General features: G+C 52.3%; 1 protein-coding gene across 1 annotated transcript in view; it reads right to left on the bottom strand.

Annotated features, from left to right (window-relative positions):
- Positions 1-4,186: 4,186 nt before the first annotated feature.
- SLCO2A1 (solute carrier organic anion transporter family member 2A1) overlaps positions 4,187-25,348 on the bottom strand; it is an 83,260-nt gene continuing 62,098 nt past the window's right edge. Inside the window, exons 5-14 of the mRNA XM_045503591.1 lie at positions 24,473-24,571; positions 21,796-21,932; positions 19,935-20,013; positions 19,212-19,376; positions 17,970-18,159; positions 15,877-16,042; positions 13,124-13,287; positions 9,659-9,723; positions 7,100-7,223; positions 4,187-6,144 (exon numbers count right to left, since the gene is read on the bottom strand). Of these exons, the coding sequence (XP_045359547.1) occupies positions 6,024-6,144; positions 7,100-7,223; positions 9,659-9,723; positions 13,124-13,287; positions 15,877-16,042; positions 17,970-18,159; positions 19,212-19,376; positions 19,935-20,013; positions 21,796-21,932; positions 24,473-24,571 (1,310 nt within the window). The 3' untranslated portion in view covers positions 4,187-6,023. The remainder of the gene's footprint in view (positions 6,145-7,099; positions 7,224-9,658; positions 9,724-13,123; positions 13,288-15,876; positions 16,043-17,969; positions 18,160-19,211; positions 19,377-19,934; positions 20,014-21,795; positions 21,933-24,472; positions 24,572-25,348) is intronic.

Here is a 25,348-nt window from a genome sequence, read left to right as displayed (position 1 = left end):
GCGCTTCAGGAACCCTTCTGGAATCTCAGTATGTCTGGGGAGGCTGCCTGGATCTAGAGGCCAGACAGAAACAGTGTGAAATCGGCCTGGGTCCTTTGCCAGTGTAGACGGCAAAGGGAGAGCTTCTGTCTCATCCAGACACCCCCGTTCCTCTTCTGTAAACTAGGGGTAATGAAGTGTGATGAGGATCAAGGTTTAAACCAATGTTGGTCCCTATCTGGGATCTCTGAGGTCACTTTTATGGATTTGGCATCTGGAAAAGGGGATACCTCGTGTTTCTCACGCTGATGGATGACAGAGTAGAGGGAAGGGGGTTAGCAACACTGGGGGACTGAACAGGTGCCCCTTTAAATTAGTTACTCTATTCTGCCCTGAGACTGAACCTCTCTGACTCCCAGCTCCAAGCCTGGGGCTTCAGGGCCCAGATGGGCAGAGAGAAGCAGTGGGAAGAAAGGGATGGGGATAGAGTAGCTTTCACCCCACTCTGGGCTGGGACAGGCTTGAAGCTTTGGCCAAGAGGAAGGCTGCAAATGCAGCCTTGAAGCACTGCATTTGTGCATTGTGGCTCCTTCAAGCACAAGCGGTGAGGGGCTCCCTGTGTGAGCGCTGGGAGTATCGAAAGGGCAGCCCCCTTGAGGGTATGGCATGGCCCACCAGGATCCCCCCAGTGTAGACTCCAGGAGGGGACCCTGAGCTAAGAGCACCTTCCTGGGATTGGCTGGCTGGGGCCCTAAGGCCCTTCTCCAATGCCCTGACCCAGGAGCCGGGAGCAGGCCGGCCCCACCACTCACAGCCTGGTGTAAGCCAGCCCTCAAGACCCTCCAGAAGTCTCTAAGCCTGGACCTGACTGCCTCTCCAGGCCTTATCTCTGAACTCCTTCATGGGTCCTGTGCCCAGTGGTCTCTCAGGACTTGTCCAGGTTTTCCTGCCTCCTTCTCTTTGCCTGAAGTGTCTTTGCACCTTGGAGTCTCTTGAGATCCAGTCCATCCTGCAGGATGAGCATCAACCCATTTTTCTGATCTCTCAGCCAAATGAGCTCAAAGCACTTGAACTCTGCCCTCTGTTAAAGTCTTATTCTGGTTCCCGATATGCCCTTAAAGGCTAGTGACCCTGTGTTTGTCATCTCCAGTCCTCATCTGCATCGGATACTAAATGAATAAATGGAGACACAAGTGACAACTAGAAGGGGCTTCATTTTCCCCATTCGTAGGATAGGACTAGCCATACTGGCCTTCCAGGGCTGGTATGCACTGGCTCATTGCCTCCTCCTTCCCAGGGTCACTCGGGCAGCTGTACTTGTCTGACTCCTCAGCCTCCCCAGTCCTTTACCCCTTTCTTTGCTCAGCAAATCTCTCCTGTCTCAAGAGGAGACCCTGTATATCTCTCTCAACTGCCACCCCAGCTCTGCTTTCTCTGCTTCCTCCCCCACCTCCCCATCCCTCTGCAAACTGTCTGCTGGCTCAGCCTTGCCTGGAAATCATCTCGTCACCTTTTGGGAGCCAGCATTGATGTTGCCTCCTTTGGAAAGCATTTCCCGCTCCCCGACAGCCTGGCCTAAGTGTCCCTGGGAGCACCCACGTCCCCCAGGTTCGCCCCCAGTGGTAGAAGATTCTAGTACTGTCCGTATCTGCGTTTTATTTCTTCTGAACTCACCCCACACCTGCAGTTCAGTCAGGGACATACATGCAAGTTCTGGCCAACAGGCTGGGAGCAGAGGTGAAAGCATGTTACTCGGGGCCAGAACATTTACTTACCAGTGCGAGACCTTTGAGGATCTGCCCCTGCCTTGTCAACTGTAGTGGCATGTTATGAAATGGAGGGACCTCAGAATACTGGATTACTGAGCCACTGCTCCAGAGAGCCACCTAGACCCACAGTAGACTTTAGGTGAGCAAGACAGGAACTCCCGTTATGTCACATGACAGATTGGTCAGGGGACCACAGCATAGCCAAGCCTGTCCTGACCGAATTCCAATTAGATGAGCTTGTTAGGTGAGTGGATGGGTGACTTGGGGAGCCATAAAGATCCGTGTGCATTTTAGTTATTGTTATTGTCATCAAGGTGTGGCAGGTGCCCGGGGGAGGGGGAATAGGGACTTCAGCAAGCTGGGGTGACCCCTGTGTAGTGTGGGGACGAATGGCAGGAGAAAAACTTTCTTTCACTTATGATTTGCCAAGGGCTTGCCCATGACCTCTTTACATATTTAATCTCTGAGGAAAGGTTATAATGAATCGGGTGCTATTGGCAGGAGGTGGATATTTTTCCCAGGTATGTAGTTCCTGTGCTTGTAGAAGATAGGATTTCTCTTTTAGATTTGCACGGTTTCTCTGTCTGCCTCTCTCTCTGTCTCTGTCTCTGTCTCTGTCTCTCTTTCTCACACACACACACACACACACACACACACACACACAAAGACAGAGCCCCTGCCAATCTCTCACTTTGGGATTCGGTGATATAATATTTTAATATCAACCCGAGACTGACTGGATTCAGCCCCCAGTTTAGCTGCTTCTCTCCATCTTTGAGAGCGGTTAGAGAACTCCCATTACGGCTTTGTTTCCTAAGCGGGACTCTGCTAACCCACCACCAGGTGGGGGTGTTCCCTTGTGGGTCTGTGTTCAGCTCTCTCAGGGCCTTTTCTCCTGAAAGTTTTTTCCTCCTTGTCGTTTCTCTGCGACTCTCCTTTAACTCAGCAAGGGTAATGTTCTTGCCACTTGAATAGAAGCTGGGTAAATGAAGTGGTACCCGGTCCTCCCTACCTCCATAGCCCTCAGTAGATTCTGCCCCCCCCCCATGGGTCAGTGAAGTTCCGTGGGAATAGAGGGGCTTCCCCCCATTTCAGCAGAATAACTCAGTAGGGGCTCTGGGGCTGCAGCTGGGGCTCGAGTAGAAAGATCTGGGCAGCCTGGTTTAAGTCCAGACCCAGCCAGGTGTTATATGGGTGAAGTTGGCCACAATGATCTCCTCGATTTCAGATTCCTCGTCTTCAAGTGGGGCCTTAGGACCAGGCTGGTCTCCCTCATGGGGCTGTGGTGAGGATCACCCCAGAGGGCTTTAGGCCAAAGGATAATTTATGAAGATATGGTATTTGATTTTCACTGTGGGCCTAGCCCTGCATCTGGCCTCTGCAAGGTTTCCAGGCTCAGGGGGAAGCAGGGCAACTAGGGAGCCTCAGCCTGGGAAGGGACCAGAGATTCATACTGGCAGGACCCAAGTGCTTTGGGAGCCAGATCTGAGGATGGTTGGTGCTAAATTTCCAGCCAGCCAGCAGGAAGACAGCAAGAAATCAAACATAACTGATTTAAAGAATAATTGTGACTTTTTTAAGCACACTTAAGCTTGGAGAGTGAGAATTCCACTCTCAGTACTGGTATGAACTTAATATAAATGTGAGCTCTTAGACTGTTGTTCATGCCTGCTGCCTCCTGATTTCAGCCACCCAGGAAATCAGATTAACAGGCACCCCTTCCCTAATCATCTTTTACTTACCAAAGGCCTACAGAGTCTCTAAATTTCTCAGTGGCCTAGGCACAAGTGGGCGTCCCCAAGGTTCTGCTGCACTGATGGCCCACCACACAGGGTTTAGAGACCACCCACATCGGCCTCACATGAGGGGCCGGTTGAAAGTGCCACTCCTGGGCCCTCTTAGATCCACAGAGATCAACTCGGGGGCTAGCTGGAGAGGTCGGGAATTTGCATTTTAACCACATCCTCTATGAGTGTCTAGCACTCTAGGAAGTTCCTTCAGCTTTGCTCTAGAAGTGAAATGAAGGTGACACCATTATATTCTCTGCTGGCAATCAGAAGAAAAGATTTGCTGTGGAGCAGTAGCACTGGCTGTGACCAAGTGACCGATGATGATTATGATATTAATTCTGAGTTATGTCATGGACTTAGCTGTTGGTGTTCAATTCCACTTACGGCTATAAACTCAGGCAGAGATTATTAGGCCTCCTGAGAGCCCAGGACCGTGGGCTTTGACAGTTATCTGCAGAATGTCACTGAAGGAACAGGGAGTGTCTGCGGCCTGCTCTATACCAGGCTAATGGGTTGAGAGTCGCATTATCTCCGATCTCCATGGCTATGGGCCCCTGAGGTTATGGCCTGGGCACCTTCTCTGGCCAGAAAGTACAGTTCTGTGGGCTCTCTGACAGATACACATGACAGTACAAATTCATAACCAAGTTACAGCAATAGCAAAATTATAATATATTAATAGCAATATCATAATAGAATAAAGCCTTGGGAGGGCAACCAATCTTCCAGAATCTGCAGGCTGGCATCCGATGTTTGTCAGCTCAGCTGAAGGTAGTGCCTTCAGAATTTGGTTACATCGCAGCAAGAAGGACCAGGATTAGTTGCAGGGAATCGTTTTCCAAGCAGACCCATTTTAAATGCTGAAACTGGCCCCTGAGGTTGCATGGAGCCTCCCTTCCTGAGTGAGATCTTTGGAAATAAAAAGGTGGCTTAGGAAATAAAGCCATCTCTAATGGTGGCTTTCACAAAGACTTCAGTCTCATGGCAGTTTGGCCACTGACATACATTTTTTGGCTTACTACCATATAAGCCGTTCTCAGAGGTGGCTTCTGGTATGCTTCTTCTAAGAGGAGTGGCACTCAAGAGAGTCATGTATGGCAATAACCAGTTCCCAGCTGCTCCAGAGGACATGGTGAGCCAGGTGTCTATCTGGCAAAGGGCCAGGTTCAGGGGCAACCTGGTGGGACACTGATGGCCAAGATCCTGTTCATAAGCTCTGGGCTTGTGCTGTGCCTCTCCTGCTGCTCTCCACTGAGCACACTCTGGAAGAAGGCCCAGTGTAGACAGAGGGAGGTGAGGGGAGGTCTCAGGAAAGCTCGGTGGAGCACCATGTACTAGCACTGCCTTGCACAAAGCTGCTTTGCAATAAATAAAATACTTGTTGATGAAAGGCCTCCTTTGTGGACTTCTAAGTCTGAACCTTTACCACATAGCAGCAGGGTAGTGCAACCCAGGCCCACAGAGGGGCAGTGAGAAGAGGCTGAGAAAATGTTAATACAAGCTTGTTTGGAACAGGGGAGCCGACCATGCTGGCTTCTATTTTGCGAGCTGCAGCTTGCCATCCAGCTTGGTAGCCCTTGACGTCCCCTCAGCTTCATCACTTGCTCTGCTGACATCTGGACTGCCCGTCTTTACTCTTTGACACACAGGGTGAGGTCCAGACAGGGAGGCCCATGTGAGGCCACCTAGTCTGCTCCCAAGAAAACTTGGGGAGGGTCTTCTCATCAGTCTGAGTTGAGTGGTCTCGTCCTCACTTTGTGGGTGTGGGAGGTCGGGCTACGGACCACTTCACAGCCCTCCTCAAGTCTTCACCATGGTGTGGCTTTCTTAGCACAGAAGGGTCTAGAGTTAACATGAACAGCATCTGGATGACCCACCCTCAGGGTTTCTTGGTCCCTGCTCTGGTGCCTGAGGATGAGGGAACTGAGAGGAGACTGACTGGCCATACTTCCCAACATGGCAGCTTCCAAGATGGCCTTTAAGAGCAGAACACAAAGACCTGAGGGGAAGGAGGCCAGCCCCTCCTGGGTTCCGTGCTGATGCTGAACGGAGACTCAAAGGGGCTACAGCCAGGCTCACCTCTCCTCTAGCCTGGATCTGGCCATTAATCATAATCCAGCCCTCTCCCTTTTTCCTCTGGGAAGATATGCCTTTCCTCTCTCCACTTAGGAAACCACCCCCACCTCCCAAGGCTGGTGAGGGGCCGGGGCTGCTTTGGTGGTCATCCAGCACTGAGGAGAGCCTCCTGAGGATCCAGAGGAGACCTGGCCCTCCAGCTCAGTGTCCATCCAGCCCAGGTGCACAGTGGACCTAAGGAATCCTGGGGGAGGAGGAGGCAGGGAAGGCGAACGGTGACTGGGGTTTCTCTCTTACTTAAAAAACAAAAAGGAAGTGATGTGTTAACAGTGAATACAGGCGGGTGTTGGGGGGGCAGGGTCCACTTTCTGGAGCAGGGCAGTGGCCGGGCCGGGCCGGGCATCCAGGGTCAGATGAGGCCCGCAGCCTTCTCCTGCACATTGTATTCCTTGTTCCTCTTCACCCGCCAGCTGATGAACACGAGCAGCAGCGTGCCCAGCGCCTTGTAGCCCACCTGCAGGCCCAGGTACCTGTACAGCAGGAGGAGGCGGGGCCAGTGAGGGGGTGTGGAGGCTCTGTGGACCGGGTCCCAGGGCCATGGAGAAGAGCATCATCATTTCCACAGTGGCCCAGGGACTATGTTGTCAGGTAAGGATCCATTACCACCCAGCTGGGGACCACTTTCCTCATCTCTCTGACCCACGGGCAGGAGCCTCCCAGAGAATAGGCATGATGTTCCCAATCCAGTAGTCCTTCCCCACCCCTGCACTGCCCCCCTCCCTGCCCCCCTCTCCCTGCCCCATCATGCTCCCAGGGCCAGAGACAACACTGCGGCCCCAGCCAGTTTGGAGCATCTGGTCCTCCCAGCATAGCCAGGAGACGGGTGTCTGCTCACTGCCCTCTTGGTCCAGCCCTCTCCCGGCCTTCTATGCCACTCTGACACTGTTTCCAGACTCTGTTCCACCCCCTCAAGCCCACTCTCCCCTCGGTTTCTGATCTATATGGTGATGGGCAACAGGTGAGATGGCTGGAAGGGGTGCTGAGGCAGGTTAGGCCCACCTGCCCTTGACCCGTGCCATGAGCCACGGTGGGGCCACCTCTCTCAGAGCATGGGAGATGGCCTGCATCATTCCACAGCCACAGCCTCGCCTCAGACTGCAGCCATCCCTTTCCCTTTGACAAACTTCTTTCTGCTGCTTCCCCTCCTGAGGGACTGTGGACCAGGGGCTAGCTCCCAGTAGTGTGTGCGTGTGCTGGTGGGCTCTCTCTCTCTCTCTCTCTCCATCACCTGGATGGCTCTCTGTCACCAGTGACCCCTGGTCCCTCTCCATGACAGCGCCCCTCTAGTCCCCTCCCTCAGAAGCCCGGCTGCCCCCTCCCCGCCCCCCCCCCCCAGAGCTGCCACAGCAGATGGCTGCCCTCTGCTCTGGGCTGGGGCCTGACCCCCTCTCCAGCCCCGCCCAAGGCGGGCTGCCGGGCCCTCACCTGTCTCGGAGAGCATCATTGTTGTAGTAGGCACAGGCCCCGCGCCTCCCTGAGCACTGCAAGCTCCACCGGATGCAAGAGTAGTCGATGGTGAGGCCGTAGAGGGCTGGAGACGGCAGCCAGGCTGGTGTCGGTGGGAAGAGAGTTGAGAGAGTCCAGTCACATGGAGGTGCAGGCTGAGGCACCCGACCGGGTGACAGGAGAGCACACCCACCCACCCATCGCCCCTGTGTGGTTTGCCTGAATGAGACCGGCTCTGCCCCAGCCCTGGGAACCACAGTGACTTTGGAAAGCCGAATAGCTTCCCGAGAAGCATGAATTCCTCTTTCACTAGAGGCTTAGAAAAGGGACCTGAGCCATACTTTCGGGGCAGTGAGTCACAGCGGCCACCGTGATGCCAGCTCAGACATACCACATAGTTCTCACGCTGGATTGGTCCCAAGTGGAGATAGGCTGACCTCCACCTTGTGGCAGGAGCCTCCTGAGGGCATCGACTCCTCAAGTCCTCACAGGTGGGTGGGTACCCTTGTCTTAAGAAGGAGGAAGGTGGGCATGGCTAGCTCACCGTTGCATAGCCGGGAGGGTCAGGGCTGGGCTCTGAACCCTGGTTTCCTCTGGTCCCATCTTTCACCACAACAGGCTGCCTCTGTGGCTGAGACAGCACCCCCACAAGACCCCCAACACTCTGGCTGCTCAGAGCCTCTACCCCAGCCCCCTGAACTTCCCCACAGCTGAGCGGTGAGGCAGAGGCTATGCCATCCTGGTGTTAAATATTCAGAATGACTCCTGTATTGTTAGCTACAGTTCTAGGCAGTCTCGGGACTGGGGAGGGGCTTGTCTGGGATTCACACCCCAAACCCTGCCCTCAGAACAGTCTCCAGACTGTCTTTAGGGCCCTGTGAGAAGCTGCTTCAGGAAGAAAGAAAGAGGAAATCTGCTTGTGGCTCCACCCATAATGGGAACCTTTGAGAACCAGCCTCTCTACTCAGACCCTGCTCACTTCCAAGTCTCCAGCTAAGCGGGGGATGGAAACTGGCCACAAGGATTGTCCACCAAGGACGCTTCCCTAAATAGAAACGAAATCCAGAGAAATTTTCAACCAAATTTCAGTGGGTAATTTAAAACTTGCTGGGTTTTATCCATGTCCTTCTTTCCACCCCAGAGTGGGGCTGTGTTCATGGGTGATGAATGGAAATGCCTTCAGCCTGGATTTTCTAACTGTGGTTCCAGATGGAGTTGTCTGAGCTCCAATGAGAAAACAAAGGCAGCAGGTGCTTTGAGCAGTGGGACCGTGACTGTTTGCAAGGCGGCTAGGAGAAGGTCCTCAGAGCCCGTCCTAGCTGCTGGCTGTGTTGGGCAGAATGCAGGGTTTCCTTCCCAGCAGAGATTTTGGAGCAAGTTATACATGAATCATGTATGATAGGCTAAATGACAGCAAGGAGGTGTGGTGACGGCAGTGCCTCTGCCACCAGGACAGGGTAGAGCCCACTGCCCTGCATCCTCCATGCTGGTAATACAGGCCTGAGGAGGAGGGTCCGAAGGCACCGTGCTGGAAGGAGGGGAGCAAGTGACCCGAGCCTGAGAAATCCCATTGAAAAGGCTGGTTCATTCCTCAAAGGTTCTCGCTCAGCAGGCCCCACCAGGGACATCACCAACACACCCCAGAACGATAACGGAGGGCCAAGCGAGGCCTGGCTCCTGGACAATAATGCACGGTGGGCCCTGCAGGGATTTCAGCATGTAGGGTCAGAAAGTCCACTCCCATAGCAACTGAAGTCCCTCTGGGGCAATTGCCATATTCCCCACTGCAGTGTGCACACACTGGGTCCTTCATACTCAGTCGAATTTAGTCCCTTTACTTGGTTTACCTGTCACTGCAAGGGTCTGCACGTTGATTCCTAAATGTGTCAAGAAGGGAGGATCCAGCACGAGCCTCTGGGAAAGGGCCGTGAGGTCCACACATGCCCCAGCCTCCCCCAGACCATGCCCTCAGGGAGCTTGCCCTCAGGTGGGGGGTGGGGAGCATTACTGATCCTGTGCTCACAGCTCCATCCCTCCGGATGGAGGGTGGGCTCTGGGCTGCTGGAGCGTGGGCAGGGCTTGTCGGCAGAGGCTTCCCCCCGCCCCACCTCAATGAGAAATATTTGCTGCATAGAGGCAAGGGAGGGAGTTTTGTAAAATGGGAGGGAAGCCAGGGCTGGGCTCAGCTGCTGTTCTGGGACAGGAATGCAGGGTTTTTGTTCCTACAGCCAGTTCTTGGAGAGAGATGAAAAAATACCTGCCTTCAATTCTTTATTAGGTATTCTCAGCTGTGTCCACTTTTCATTTTTCTTACATGGTTTTGTTTGGAATTAATGCCATAGATGGAATCTTTCCTAACCTCAAGGAACAGGGAAGCCATCCATATAGGGTCTTGGCCTTTGCTGATGCTTGATTATGCACAGCTTCTCTTCACAGCAGAGATGAGAGAGGGCTTCCTGCAACCCCAACCTGCACTTCACAGCCCTCAGATGCCTGGTGCCACTCCCCAGGAAGGAAGGGGGCATCGCAGACACTTACCCAGCAGGCGCATCAGCAAGAACTGTACCCCGATGGCAAATGACTTTTCTTCCTGGTTCACCACACTGTAAAGGAAGATTGGAAGTCAGCAGCCAGAGGCCTGAGGGCTGTGCCTTCGCTCAGGGGCAGCCAACCTCAGAGCATGCCAGAACCTGCCCCCCAGTGGCCTGACAGCCACCTGACCGACTGGATTCACCTCAGCCAAGTGCTCCTATTGTTTATATCTGTGGTTCTCAAAGCATCATCGCTGGACCAGCAGCATGAGCACCTCCCCACACCCCAGGAACTTGTTAGAAAGGCAGATTCCCAGGCCCTACCTCAGACCTAAGAATCAGATCCTCTGGGAGCGGGGCCCGGACATCTGTGCTTTAGGAAGCCCTCCCCGAGATTCTGTTGCACACTCGCATTTGAGAACCACTGGTCCCTGTGACTTTCAGGGTTGCCCAGTGTCCCCTCCAAGAGGCAGAGGGCAGAAAAGGCTGGGAACGGACAGAAGGATGGGGAAGGGTGTGTTCAGAGCAGCAGGCCTGAACAACTCCCATGGAGTGTAAATAGCAATAAAGACAGCCCTGATGAAAGTCTAATTAAGGCCCCTGGGCTGTAGGCTTCTGTGTGCAATGAAAAGAATCCTCTCCCTGGGGCCAGCTTCCTGGGCGTGTGGCCTGTGCAGCCTCCCAGACCCCCACCCTCGGAAAGGCCCCACGTTTGGTTTAACGGTCTGCTGCGGCCGTCTTGAAATTCTCAATAATTTTGGAACCAGGAGCCTCCCATTTTCATTCTGCACTGGATCCTACAAATTATGTAGCCACTCTTACCCCTACCCTTCTTCCCTCAAGAGGGGATGAATGTTTGGCTGAGGAAGGAGATTCAGAGAGCGATGGGGAAGCTATCTGTCAGTGGCATTGCCAGGCCCTGCCATCCCAGCTGGGCGTGGGGCAGAAAGGGAGGACACCCCATCCACAAGGTGGGGAGCCAGGAGGTGGCCTGCAGAGGCATCAGGCTTCTCTGTGCTCTGAAAACCCACACTCCTGGGTGGGTATCTGTGGGGGAAGGGCATTCGGGGCCGAGGAGACATCAAGGAAGGGAAGTCAGAACTAATCTCCAGGTCTCTGCACACATTTTGTTCTGTCCCCACAGTCCTGCCAGCAGAGTGGAATGGGACCCTCTTCCAGTTCCTCTGAAGGAAGGCCCAGTGAAAACAGTACTCATGGGGTGCAGCAGGGGAAAAAGACAGCCACTTGGGACCCCCCAGTGGAAAGTGCCTCAAATCTCAATCTAATGGATGCTCCCTTTATGCCTATAGGTCCCTCCAGTGGCCCAATTCATAAGTCTTGGTCATTGTCCCTGGGCAGACTCCCCTAGATTCTGAACTGAATGGGGCTTGGGCACCCCAGTTTGCCTTCTGATAGACAACTTGAGCCTCTTATGGTGTCTGCTGACATTGGAGGTGAATTAACTCTGGCATTCTGCCCACTCTTTCCTTCCACATTTCTGGTGAAGCTTCCCTCACAGCCTGTATTTCCATGCCTAGTTGGGGGTCAGGGTACAAACAACAGTTGGGTCACCTACAAAGTCATCTTTAAGCTTCACCTTCTCCACGCTAAATAGCATCCGTTTTCCCATCTTTCCCAGTGGGATTTATCTTTAAACAATTTTGGGGTCCTGGGGCCTCTTCAATTTCACTTCAGCCCCTGCCAGACTTAGAAGGGAGAGGTTTCCTAGGAAAGCCCATCCTCTGGTTGAAATGATGCTCCTTCTCCACAGCTTCCCTATCCCTAAGGCTTGTTGTAGTCCTCTGGGAGGCAGACTGCTCAGGGACTTCCCTGTGAAATTTCCTTATCCTGTTCCCTCTCCTCATCCTGGCCACCCACAGATCTTTCTCAGGGTTAGAGGGTCCTCCACAGCCCATCTGGCCCTGGTGCAAGAGGTAACCCCACCCAGGGGCCTCAGGTGAAAGTACTCATGCTTGGAATGCACAGGGTGGGGAGTGGTAGAAAGAGGGTACTGATGGTATTGGGAGAAGCAAAATGCTCTGGCTCTGAGCATCCCCACATGTTCCTGTGGAATATGCTAAGAACACAAGGTTCTGACTGCTCTTTTTCTGCGCCGTTTCTCAGGATGGTGGTTGCAATGAGCAACCTGGAGGCATGGGGTAAAATCTTCCCCTAGACTAAGAGCAGTCTTGGTCTATATAGCTGTGACTCTCTCAAGCTCAGTGTTCATCACTGTGTCATAAGCTCACTGCATGTGAAACATACACCTGGGTGCTCTAGGTCACCCCATGGGATGTGGGACACAGGATAAATGATGTTCACGCTCCTTACTGTGCTGTGAGTAATAGTCCTTTATCTTTGAACCAGGAGTCTCCTGTCTTCTGCCAGCATTCTTGAAACAGTAACAAAAACAGGAGCTTGGTAGTTTGCAAGCTAACTTATAATTAGGATAAAATCCCAGGTCCTGACAAGTGGCTGCTTCTGTTCTTCATCTCTTAGCCTTTTGGGAAGAATAGGTCATTGGCACCTAGCTACCTGTTAATGATTCTTAGAGTTTGGTTAATAGTGATAATTAACTAATATATAGGATACCTTATATTTACAAGGCAATTTACCAGGTAATCCTAACACCAGTCCTTTCCTGTCAATTATCATTAACCTCTTTTCATAAATGAGGAAACTGAGACTCAGTGAGGTTGGCATTCAGCCAACGCATGGCAGAGCTGGGTCTGTGACCCTAGCGATGGGCATCCAAATCCTGTGTTTTTCCCTTTCTTCTTTCAAGGTGGGTGAGGACAGGAAAGAGGCAGGCAGGGGTGGGTTAGGTGAACTTGGTTGAAATGTTGTTTTCCCTTTTGCAGAGGATGAGGTGAAGGAAGGGTCAGTTCCCTGCTAAAACTTCAGAGACATTTCACCGCCACTGTAATGGAACACCTCTGTCCTCCCCTCCCACCTTGGCCAGCTTCTCCCTTCTGACTGGAGAACTTGGTCCTGGCTCCTCACACACTGGGCTTTTCTTATTTTCATTCTTCCTCATAGCCTTCATTCTGTCTCTGGAAAAACTTTTCATATTTTTCTTCCTTGATTTTGTGCATCTAACTCAATTCTCCTCCTTCTTCTCAGTTCTTCCAGGATTTAAATATGAGTGAATCTACAGGCATTTCCACAGCATGGAACCAGGCAGCCCGGCTTCATCAGGACTTAACTGTTCATGGCTCTGCCCTCCCAGGGCTGGGGTCTCTCAGTGCAGAGTGGAGGTGCCAACAGGGCACATGGGTGCCCTGAGACAGACTGAGGCAGCACAGTGAGGGGCTCCGCACCGAGTCTGGCTCGGCAGGGCCCCCGGCATCGTTGTGTTAGTATCACCGTCCCGCATCATCCAAAGGGCATTGCAGATTGGCGTTCAAAGGACTCTGAGGGAAAGGAAGGAGAGGCAGAAGCAGGCAGCATGGGGAAGGAGAGGCGCACTCACCGCAGAACCATCATGTAGAGCGGGTTGTGGGAGATGCAGGCTATGAGGGCCACGAAGGAGATGAGGAAGATGGCCGGGAGCAGGAAGTGGGCACAGGGGATGGGGCATGGTCCCGTCTTGGCTGAAGAGGACGCCCCGGTCACACAGCTGCAGTTCAAATAGGTCTTGGGAAGGAGAGGGAGAGGGGAGGGGGAAATCTGCTGTTATTATTTGGCCTCCACACATGACAAACACCTGCACCGGCTCTAGCCTAAGAGCCCCTCAGGTTTTGACAGCTCTGCCCTGGGGAGCTGGGCAATGCTGCATGTGGAGGCTGGAGAGCAGACCTGGTGAGGGGTTCGAGGTGCCCCATGGATACCACCTCTGACCTCTGTTTGGGCAATCAAAACCATCTTCACCAAAACCAGTCATCTAGCACGGGCTGGGCCCCTCCAGCGGTTCCACTCACATCAGGACATGCAGGATCCCACTGCCAGGCAAGGCCTACCCAGCTTGGGACCAGGGGCTGGGAGGGCTCTCTTCAGGGCCAGGCTGGCCTGTGCCCAGCAGCAGTGGTTTCATGGGTTGTTCTTGCAGTTTGTGTGCTTATTGCACGGAAGGTAAGAAAGGTATAAATAGGAGACAGCAGTGGGAACCTAGCTGAATCTGCTGAGCTCTTCATCTGTTAGGCCTCTGCCTGAGCGGAACTCCTCCCGTCTGTGAAGGCCTCTAGCGAAGGAGGTCCCTGTCTCAAATCTGCAAGTCCAGATAGTCCAGCGCTCTTGTAAGACTGGCCTTGGTGGCCACTGCCCGTGACAGGTGGTCTTCACCTTACCTTTCACAGCATCTGATGGACTAGCCTATGACCATTTAAGTGTCATAGCGGTTACAAGGCTAGGACCAGAACTAAGGAGCTAGTATGCCCCCTTCTGGCAGACAGCAGGAACTACACACCTTCTTTGTTTTGGCTGCCAGGAAGCTCAGAAATAAGTTATGTGCAGTATGGCTATTAGTTCCCTCAGTCTGGATTTTTTTTTTAACATAGATCTTTTCCCTTTGTAATTTACCGTCTGTTCTTGATATTATGCTAATGGCTCTGTGTAATTATTGGAAACCTGTCAAGATGATTTCTGGAAGCAGATGAGTCAGAGGTAAGTAAATAAAGATAAGGAAACCACAGAAGCCACCACAGACTCATTTGACTAGAAGGCAATGGAGAGAGCATCATGTCTGCATTCCTTGTCCTCCACCTGCCCACAGAGGTGGCTGTGGGAGCAGCCTTGCCCTGTGCTCTCAGAGGATGATGCTAAGTGGGGCTAGCCTTGTCCATGCCTTCCACACAGGCTTAAAGGAACGAGGCGTATGCTTTTCCTTAGGGCATCTTTAGAAGAACTGAACAGACTTTCCATTGCTTTTAGCAAAAGGTAGATCCAAATCCTAGGCCTGGCCTGGCCAGCCTTGGCCTATGTGTGACATGCCTCTCAGCACCAACCCTGGCCTTCTCTGCTTTCTCCTGCACCCAGCTAGGTCATGCCCTAGGGCGTTGCTCTTGCTGTTTCTTTACCTGGAATGCCTCACTTCCAGGACTTTCTAGGGTCTTCCTCTTCTGGTTGTTCAGTTCTAATGTCACCTCTTCAGGGAGGCCCCCAGACACTCTCTGTCCATTAAGTCTCTTGGGGGCATGGATTACATTCTAAAACTATCTTGTGCGTTTATTTTTTTTTTTAATTTTTTTTTCAACGTTTATTTATTTTTGGGACAGAGAGAGACAGAGCATGAACGGGGGAGGGGCAGAGAGAGAGGGAGACACAGAATCAGAAACAGGCTCCAGGCTCCGAGCCATCAGCCCAGAGCCCGACGCGGGTCTCGAACTCACGGACCGCGAGATCGTGACCTGGCTGAAGTCGGACGCTCAACCGACTGCGCCACCCAGGCGCCCCTCTTGTGCGTTTATTTGATAGAATGCAAACTCAGTGAGAGCAGGCACCTTGTCTGATGGGTTCACTGCTGAATCCTCAACTTCTGTGGCCATGCTGGATGTTCACTAAATATTTGTTGAATAACTGAACAAATGTCTTGACTTGGTTTGCTGCTGACTGACCCTAGAATCCAGGAGGCATAGCACTCAGAGGGCTGTTAGAACCTTGCCAGGTGGGCATAGTGAATGTGGGTTGCACCACTGGAAGGCTGCTGGTGAGGAGATATGTGACCTTGAACAGATGTGTCCCAGACTGAGGCTGGGTCCTGGGTTCTAGTCCCAGATCTGTCCCTAAATAGCTCAGGACTTCAGGTCAGTTGTGTGGCCACATGTAGGGGCTGACAGGTTCCACTGAATGCCCTAGGTCACACTTTCAGCTCTAACCTTCTGGGGCCACATCACAGAAGATCCTCTGTCCTCAGTTTATCTAGGCCTGCCTCTGTGGCTTTCCACACAGCCAGTATGCAGGATCCAGGATGCCCATTAGGATCCTTCGGGATGAGGCTCAAAGGCCTCAGCTGAAGCAGTTCTTTGGCTTGTTTCTGCTCTGAGCATTGTTAGGCCTCAGGAATGTGAATCTGTTGAACATCGGCCAATCTTTAATTGACTTTGGGCTGTAGGCATCTGGTCATGACCTTAGGGAAGGGGAGGTGGAGAGAGGGCGGGTGTGGCCCAGAGGCCAGAAGCTGGGAATGAGTGTGGGGTGGGTGGCAGTCTGCCCATCCTGGAGCCTAGGTGTGGTCTGCGAGGGCACATGCTGAGCACAGAGACCCCACGGGGCTTCTCCCACCCTTACCAGCTGCTTGGAGGCTACTGAGCTGACGTTAATCTCACTGCAGCCGGCGTGGCACGGGGAGAGGTACTCCACTCCATTGTCTCCGCAGACTGGGTGGAAGATGGAATCTGGGCACAAGCAGTCCTTGCGGCAGGCAGGAGTCTGCGGATGTATAGGACTTGATGTCCTGCCAGCAAAACAGGAAATGGGGAATTAAACAAAGCAAGACCAAAGAAAAGTCTCCTCACGCCAGCCCAGTGTGAGTTTCCCGCCTGTTTAGTGTGCCTGTGCGTCTCTGTCTTGGGCCAGCGCCACCCTGGGACCTGAATGATGCTTATCGGAGCCGATGGTGAACTGACTGCCTGATCAGGGCTCATGGCATCACCAGGTGCAGCTCGGCAAGGCATGGTCAGCAAACCCCACACTGAAGAAGGACGTCAAGACACCCAACCAGCCAGGACTCCGATGAAAGAGACGGCAGATGCTATGCAAAGTCACAGGCAATATTTCCCTTCCCTTCTCCTTCATCTGTGCTCAGGCGGAGGGAAGGCTGGGGCTCCTTGAGGCAATCTGGGGTCGAGAGGGCTCCAGTCTCTGGTTCTATGGAGACATTGTCTAGGTCGCTCCACCCCCTGTGCTGCACCCAAGGGGGTTTCACCAGCTGACCTCACCATTCTCACCACCCCCCCCACCCCCGCCACATCTGATGTTCATGATCGTCTCTGGGGAGGGTAGGCATAGGCTGACAAACCCCAAGCCAGGGGGCTGCTAAAACAATGACACCACTGATAGTTAACAGTAATGGGGTGCCTCTTATGTGCCAGGAACCATGCTCACGGCTTTTCACGCAGCCATCATGACAACTCTTCAATTAATTCCATTGCTTCTGTGATGAGAAAACTGCAGATGAGACAAGTAACTTTCCCCAGCTACAAAGGGCTGTGCCAGACTCTCCCCAGTCTGATGACAGAGCCCTGTGCTAAAAACCCCCACTGAGAGCAGCCCAGGGGCTCCAAGCTCTCTCGGCCTCTCTCAATCCACAGTCAGCCTGCAGAACAACGCACCCTGGTGGTGGTGGGGGGGGGGGTCCCCGCCCTGAGCAGCCCTCCCTTCCCTCCTTCACCCACCAAAGACAGAAGAGGCAATTTCAGAGAAAAAGAGAAAACACCAAGACAGAAGGGTACAGTATGTCCAAACATTGCAACCTTGTTAGGCAAAATGTAAAAGAAGAAGTCGTTGGAAGGGGCACTCAGGTAAAAACAAATGCTCTTTGTTTAGCACCCTTCCCTCACAGGCCCCTAAAACTCTTCCTGAACATGACACCAGATTCAAAACTTAGGACCAGGTTGCTTTATGCAAACCGACAGGTGTACTTTACCTGCCTTCTTCCTCTCCTGCCCTAATTTTGTTTGAGTCTGCCATCACTTTCATTGTTCTTTCCCAGATCTTTTCAAGTCCCCTTCTCTCATCTTTCTTCAGCAGCTCAAGGAGACTTTGTAATTGTAGCTGGCACAGAGCTGATGCTAAACATAGCTTATTTCCTGGTTCCTGAGGCTCACAGCCCTACAGATTCATCCTGAAACCAAATTAACCAGTTTTTGGTACTTCTTTTTTTTTTTTTTTTTTTTTCAAATTTTTTTTTTCAACGTTTATTTATTTTTTTGGGACAGAGAGAGACAGAGCATGAACGGGGGAGGGGCAGAGAGAGAGGGAGACACAGAATCGGAAACAGGCTCCAGGCTCTGAGCCATCAGCCCAGAGCCCGACGCGGGGCTCGAACTCCCGGACCGCGAGATCGTGACCTGGCTGAAGTCGGACGTTTAACCGACTGCGCCACCCAGGCGCCCCTTGGTACTTCTTAAAAACAAAACAAAACAAAACAAAAGACAGAACTCTGACACTGATTGCTGGTGACCCAGTAGGACTCTCTGATTTCTTTTCATAAGTGAGCATATTTTTCAAGGCCTCATTTTCTAAGTTGCCACACAGGAGATTAGATCAAAATTGAAAGGAGAGAAGAGAGGAGTTGAGGAAGCAGAAAGGAAGATGCACGGCAGCCAGATCCAGGCTCTGGCCTCAGTGAAGGGGATCTTCTCACCTCTCATTCCCATTACCTGGGGGGGTAGACCTCCGCTATAGTGGGGGTAGAGCATCCCATGAAGAAGAGAGGGGCACAGAGGATCATGGAGATGGTGATGATGGTGGCAGCCACGCGGGGAATGGTTTGCAGAGAGAAAACGAAACGTTTCATGAGGATTCCTCCAAACAGCATCCCCAAGGCCGCTGCAGGGAGGTTCACAGCACCTACAGGTAAAGAGAAGCTGGTCTGGGTGTACAGGACTGGGAGTCTTGTGAGGAGCCGCAGACACTGAGCTGAACCATGGACAAGGAGACACGACTACCTGAAGGGACATTTGATACATTCAAATGCTGTGGTAAGAGCTGACATTAATTCAGCGCTTACTGTTTGCCAGACACATCTACAGAGTTCTCTTGATGTAGCAGATTGTCCTGCTTGTGCAAAGGAGAGAGAAATAAATGGAGCCCTTGCAGTCATAGGGATGTGGGTTGAATGTGCATTTAGTAAGTGCTTTTCATTACCTGGCCCCTCATTGCACCCTCACTGTCACCACATGAGTCACACAGCGGTGCTCCCTGCCTGATGTGCTGGTTGGTGCCTGAAAGCTAGAGGGGTGAGGCCCTGGCCACCTTGCCACATCCCTATGGTCAAGCTCACCTGTGGACTGGGCTCAATAATTCACTTCGGTACTTGGTTGGGACCACATCAGTGATTCTCAATCTCAATTGGCAAAAAATACCAATGCTGGGCCCCACCCAGAGATTCTGCTTGCATCAACTGAGGGTGGGCCCTGGGTATCTGTACTTTTTAAAGCTGTCCAGGGGGTCCTAAAGTGCAGCCAGGGTGGAGAATCACTGGGCCACATACTCCTTACCCAGGCGAATGTATTCAAGTCTTGGTGAAGAGGGGAAAAAAACCAGGAGGCATTTTGCCTAGTCCCAAATTACACCTTTCTCTTTCCTCTGTTGCCCCAGATGATGTCAGGACCTTTGGGAAGCCCTTAGGCTTCCAGCCCCTCTGATGGAAAGGAAGGCAGACCCCAGCCTCTGCCTCTCCCTGCCTGGAATTATAGGGGCCCCAGAGATCTGCCAAAGACCTTCTAGATGGCTAACCAGGAAAAGTGTCCTTAAAATTCTTTCCCCAGGGCCACAGTCCTCTTCTGGCTCTTATCTGTGTCCGGTCTGGCCTCACCCATCCTGTATGGGCAGCAGAGGGCCCAGCCTCTCCTTCAGGCAGGCCCCCTAGCTCCTACAGAGCCTTCACCCTCTGGACTTACCGATGAGGAAGTTGGCATAGGCTGCGGAGGCACCATACTGCTTCTCCAGGAATTTGTTGAGGAATGTGGAGAGGCCAGCAATGACAGAGGAGAAGGTGCACTGGGCCAGGACCACCAGCATGAAGAGCGGGTTCATCAGCAACCTCAGGAAGATGCGGGGAAACCCTGTAATCAGACGGCTGTCAGGGGTCAGGCCTTTGTGGTAGTCAGCCCAGGGGTACCTTGATACTAGGTCACTGCCCTTCCTCCTCCTCCAGGCATCTCTCCTCTCTTTCTCATGGCAGATCTGAGGCACCAAAGTGTTCAGTGGCCAGTCTGGGGGCACAGAGCCGCTCGACTCCCACTCAACATACTCACAGGCTAAGTAAAATGAGGACATGCCTACAAGATATCAGGCGGAGGCTGGATAGAAATAGGACCAACACCGGGAACATTCTCCTCACATGACAGCCACCTCCATGTGAAAGGAGGGGAGAGAACACAGGGCCAGACCATGAAGGCAGGGCTGACTGCTAAATCTGAGTCTCCTGAGACCTGCAAAGAAGCAGTCACCAGGACCCCTGGCAGAACTCCTCCTGGGAGATGGGCCAGTTACAGACCACCTGTTCTTACTGACCTTCACCACACACAATACCACATGGGCTGGGGTACCTCCTGAACCTCCCTCAAGACAGACCCCTCCCTCCCCCCCACCTCCAGGGTTTTGCCAGGTCAGTCAGTTACGTTTAATGAAATCCAGCAGGGAGCTTCTTGGCTTGACCTCGTCCATCTTCCTTGCCTCGTCCACTATGGCAGGAGACCTCTGAAGGCAGCAAAGGAGGTGAATGTTAATGTCCGAGGCTCCTTGTCATGACCCTTCCCTGGGCCCTTGACCCTCCTGGTCTTGGTGGCTCAGGGATGGGCAGCAGTGAGCTGCCCACCCCAGGTGTGTGTGTGTGTGTGTGTGTGTGTGGGTGTGTGTGTGGGTGTGGGTGTGGGTGTGGGTGTGGGAGGGCACCCAGAGAATGCTCTCTTGAAACGAACACCACCTGCATGTTAGTGAACCCAGAGTTGTGGCTGCCGGCCAGAACACATCTATGCCAATGCCTCCTGAAATACCTCTGAGCATGTTATCACCTCTAACTTTCCCGTGACTGATGCCAAAAGGTATCTGATCAGATCTCACTCCCTGTCTCTCTGTCGTGGCTGCACTTCTTCCCTGTCCTCAGATTCCAGGGGCTGCAGGCTTCTGGGATACACTGGTCTAGAATGACCTCTGTTTCCAGCTCTTTCTTTCTGTCTCCTCTATGGAGTCACTGCTTCCTTCCGGGCCCAGAGTTGAGTCCTGCTCAACCAAGGCTTGGTCCTGGCCCCTGGCCCACGCTTTCTGTTCATACCACTTCAGTGAGCTCGCCTACCACTTATGAACTCGTCAGCTGCAGCTCTGCACCCCTACACAGGTGTGCACGGCCCCCCAGGGGAACACACTACCAGGCGTGGGAGCTCCCATGCACTGAGTGCTTAGTCCACATTGGACACCATGCCCAGCATGCCATGGCCTCCTCTGAGACAGGTGCTCTATCTCCAGTATTGTAAAGGAAACTTAGACACGAGGAAGCTTGTCCAAGATCACTTGGCAAGGTTTTAAGTGACACACCTGGACTCAGACTCAGGTTTGCCTGACTCCAAAACCACCACGATGTACTGCCAACCTCCAAAACTCTTCCCCAAGACAAGCGAAGGCTCTCCTACCCCTGTTCCTCCTCCCACACAGGGGCCTACATCTCACTGCCCAATGTGGAGCTTTGGCTCAGAACCTTGATGCTAACTTCGGTCCCTCTTCTCCTCCAGTCTGGCTCACTGCTGAGTCCTTGGCACCCCCTCCAAGAATATCTCTGCCTGCCCTTGCCTCAACTGTCCAGCAACCACTGCCCCGGTGCTCGGTCTCATCCCCTGTCTCTACACCGGCTTTTTCAGATGGTCAGCCTTCACTCCTCCCTGACTCCCTGACCTTCAACCCAGCTGGCCACCCAGTTACTGCAGTGCCCCAGAACTTTAAGTTTTAGACCCTCAGCCTAATATCAGAGCCCCACCAGACTTCTCTGTTTTCCATTTTCATCCTTTCCTGACTTTGTTCCCAGCAGACAGGGCTGGCAGACACATGGAAGGTCCAAGTGCTCAGAGTAAGCTCACTCTCAGGCCACCCTTATGCTCTTTAGCTCTAGGGACCCCCTTCCCACTCAGTCCTGCAGGTTCAGATGGTGCCAGGTCATATATTCTGCTTTTACTAGCTCTTAACTCTTCATCCCAGTTTAGATGAACTCATTTGTTCAACTACTCATGTAGTTTCCCAAACTACATTCCCTGAAGCTGTCCTGACACCTGAGGTGTTGAAGTGGTAAGGGAACACTGGTGAGAACCCATCTTTAGGGAATTCACCAGCACTCTCACCTAAAGCCTTTGAGAAGTCCTGTATCATGCAACTCATTTAGATTTCATGCAGAATTTGCTTAACTTGCTGCAGCTTCTCAGTTCGGTTTAATTTGATCCCCACCTCCCTTTCTTGAAGTTCTATAGGTAGAGTCAGGGGTTCTCAGAACCTTACCTCCACTTCCCTGATCATTGTTCGAGGAAAGAAAAAAAAGGGGAAAGAGGTGAGAACCAAGGAGGCTGAGGAGATGAGCAGCCCGAGCCACCAGGCTCCAATCCACCGGGGGTCTCCGGGGCTCAGGTTAACTGCAGCTGGAGAGAAAGCAAAGGGAACAAGTGTTTTCTGGATGAATACAGAATCTCACTTTACTGGAATGAGGGCCTCTGATCAAGGGAACTTTCTTCCCAGGATAGAGAAGAGGTAAGCCATGAGCTAGAACCTGGGTCAAGACAACATTCCCTCTCCAGGCCATCTGGTCTCCAGAGCATAGCGGCCACTCTGCATAAAGGAGAGCATCAGAGAATCCCCAGGCTGAAGGAATCAGAACCTTGGCCTCACCTTATTTTATTCCCAACCCCTGGTAGGAATAATAGCAAAGGAGGCTGCATCCATTCTCCTCTAACCAATCAGAACACTGAGGACCAGAGAAGTCAACCTTGCCCTGGTGCAAGGTTAAGGCTAGTGAGTGCCATTTGATTGCTCAATTTTAACCATTCTTAACCACTGAATGCTACTGCTTCCCAACTTTATTGACCCTAAGAAAGGAGTCCCCATAGTCCTTAGGAGGAGCCTGAAGGAACAACAATCATCAGAGTGGGCTCCTTGGCCTCCAAAGGAAATGGTTTTCCTGGCAGGTCTCCCATCTGCATCTGAGAGTCTGCCATTGTGTTTCTCTTTGTAAAGAAACTACAGGGGCATAGAGGGAAGGAGAAGGTAGCAGTATGGCCCCACAGCCAAACAATGACAGACATCTCTAGGCACTGTCCCTGGTACTGAGAGCTCAGCTGCTAGTCTTTTTGGACAATAAGAGGCAGGAATCAACTCAGGAAGTGCCAGTAAAAGGGCAAAGATGGCTTGACCCTGAGGCAGAAAGCTTCCCCTGGCTTTTCCCCATCATGTGAAGTCAAGGCAGGAGATACCGCAAGGAAGGCATCATGGTCTGATGGTCCCCAGGAACAGGAGTCTGTGGACTCTGGCAGCATGGCAGGTTTAATGCCTGTCTACATTCTTTGTGAGATGGGCAGACCCTGATCTGTGTGTGAAGAACTGTTGAGAGCATTATTCCTGAGGGTCTGGCTCAGACCTGCCTTCCAGCCATATCTTCTGGCTGGCAGGAACTTTATGTATCACCCTCACACCCCACACACATTCCACCTCTTGGCTTTGTCCACGAGTTTTTCTCCACCTGGAGGGCCTTCCCTCCCAGTACTACCTGCAGAAATCCCACCCATCAGTGGGGCTTGATGCAGACATCAGCTGCCTGAGAAGCCCTCCCTGCCCACCTCAGGAAGTAGCACTGTCTCCTGCCTGCTTGGAGCTTCCAAAGCACTTCGCTCGCCCCTCTGTTATAGTGCTGGCCCTCCCTGCCTTGTGGGAGGCTGGGTGCCATGGAACAAGCTTACAAAGGCGAGGAGCCCTTGCAGGATTCATCATGGGGCTGGCTCCATGAATGGTTAACTCAGTGCTTGTGCTCTGGTCTATGGATTGTATTTTCTCTTTCTTTTTTTTTTTTTTTTAACGTTTATTTATTTTTGAGACAAAGAGAGACAAAGCATGAACGGGGGAGAGTCAGAGAGAGGGAGACACAGAATCTGAAACAGGCTCCAGGCTCTGAGCTGTCAGCACAGAGCCCGACGCAGGGCTCGAACTCACGGACCACGAGATCATGACCTGAGCCTGAAGTCGGCCGCCTAACCGACTGAGCCACCCAGGTGCCCCTGTATTTTCTCTTTCTAAGATACACAGTGATTTAGTCCATACCATTTTGTGAAGAACAAGAGCTCACACCTGTGAACCTCTTAATATATATCAGGCATGTGTTAATCCTTACAACGACTCTATTTTACTATCACTAGCCCCATCTTACAGATGAAAAAACTGAGGCACAGAAAGATAAAGACACTTGCTAAAGAGCACTCAGCCAGTGAGAGGTGGAATCAGCATTAGACACAGGTTGTCTACTACCAATGCCAACAGAGTTAAACACGATGTTATACCCTTCTGGATGTGACTCATAATCCATGTGTATATTTTGTGTACTGCTTGGTTTTTTTCCCCTCAAAACAGCTCTTATCAGATCTTTTTTTTTTAAACAATCAAAACCATCTTAGAATCAAAGAACCATAAAACTATTTTTTTTTTTTGAGAGAGACTGAGCACGAGTGGGGGGAAGGGCAGAAAGAAAGAAGGAAACACAGAATCCAAAGCAGGCTCCAGGCTCTGAGCTGTGAGCACACAACCAGACACGGGGCTCAAACCCACGAACCATGAAATCATGACCTGGGCCAAACTGACTGAGCCACCCAGGTGCCGCCCCCATAAAACTATTTTTAAGACCACCACCAAGACGGGCAGCTGTGTTAGCAACACCTGAGGCCCTGCTCCAGGTCTCAAGGTGTCCTGTTACAAACTTCTTGAGGACAGAAAGTGTGTTTTCCAGCCCAGCCTGGGAAGAGGAGGTGTGCTGTCTGCTTCTGGCTGGCTGTCTGAGGCTCTGCAGGAGTGAATGAGTGAGGGAAGGAGGAGTCCTGAGCATCTGGAGTGGAAGTTTCATTTTTTCCTCGACTGTCTGGGGCTTGGGAGGCTGCTTCGTGGAACCGGTGATGGAATGGGTATCCTCGCCCACACTCACCTGTGTCCACTCTGCCGTAGTCCACGAAGATCTGCAGCATGACGGAGCCCAGCAGGTACCCAAAAGCCGGTCCAAATACAGAGATGGCAAATAAGATGGCTGGAAACGGGAGCAGAGAAAGGAGGCTGAGCAGATTGAAAGGGTACCAGGTTCTTTCCCTAGCTGAGGGATTCCTGAGATGTCAGGAATCTGTCCCCTGGCCCTGACAAGTCCACACTGAAGGCATTTCCCATAGACAAGACCAGAATCCCTCAAGGTCCTGAGATGCGCACAACCAAAACTGTTTCTCCTCCAGCCAGCTGCCAGAGAGATCCACTTGCCGAGAGGAAAAGCCTCCTCAGCATTTAAAGTTTCCTGCTGGGGGTGCTGGTGGGTGAAGCTTCCTGCAAATGCAGGAGCTGTGGGGCCACCAAGTGGGTGGGTGTGCCCTGTCTGGTTTGGGATGTGGGCCCTGAGAATGCTCAGTGTGCTGTGCTCTAAGGGAAGGATGGGGCTGTCAGATGGTCATCTGTTATCTGCTTTGCTTTTGCTTCTTTGAAGCCAAACTGCCCCTAAGTGGACGGTTTGGGAAGACATGTGTACCCCGGCCCGTGCCTGGAGGACAGGACAATAACATTAAGGGGATGATAAAGGAGCTGCTGTGTGCCCAGCATGTGGCTCAGTGATTATATACATTACTTATGTAATCTCACAGCTGCTCAGTGCACAGATACTATTAGCCCTGTTCTGTAGGTGAGGAACCTAGGGCCCTGGGGCCCAGCTACCTGCCCAGGATCACACATCTGGTAGATTAACAGAGCTGGCCTTCAAACCAGATCTATTTGCTCCCCAAAGCTCTGCCCTCATTTGCTGTGTTGTGGCACAAAGAGGGTTAGG

This window comes from Leopardus geoffroyi, chromosome C2, assembly GCF_018350155.1.
Source record: "Leopardus geoffroyi isolate Oge1 chromosome C2, O.geoffroyi_Oge1_pat1.0, whole genome shotgun sequence".
Lineage (NCBI taxonomy): Eukaryota > Metazoa > Chordata > Mammalia > Carnivora > Felidae > Leopardus > Leopardus geoffroyi.
The sequence above is the reverse complement of the archived record's forward strand: the minus strand, read 5'-3'. Positions and strand labels throughout refer to the sequence as shown.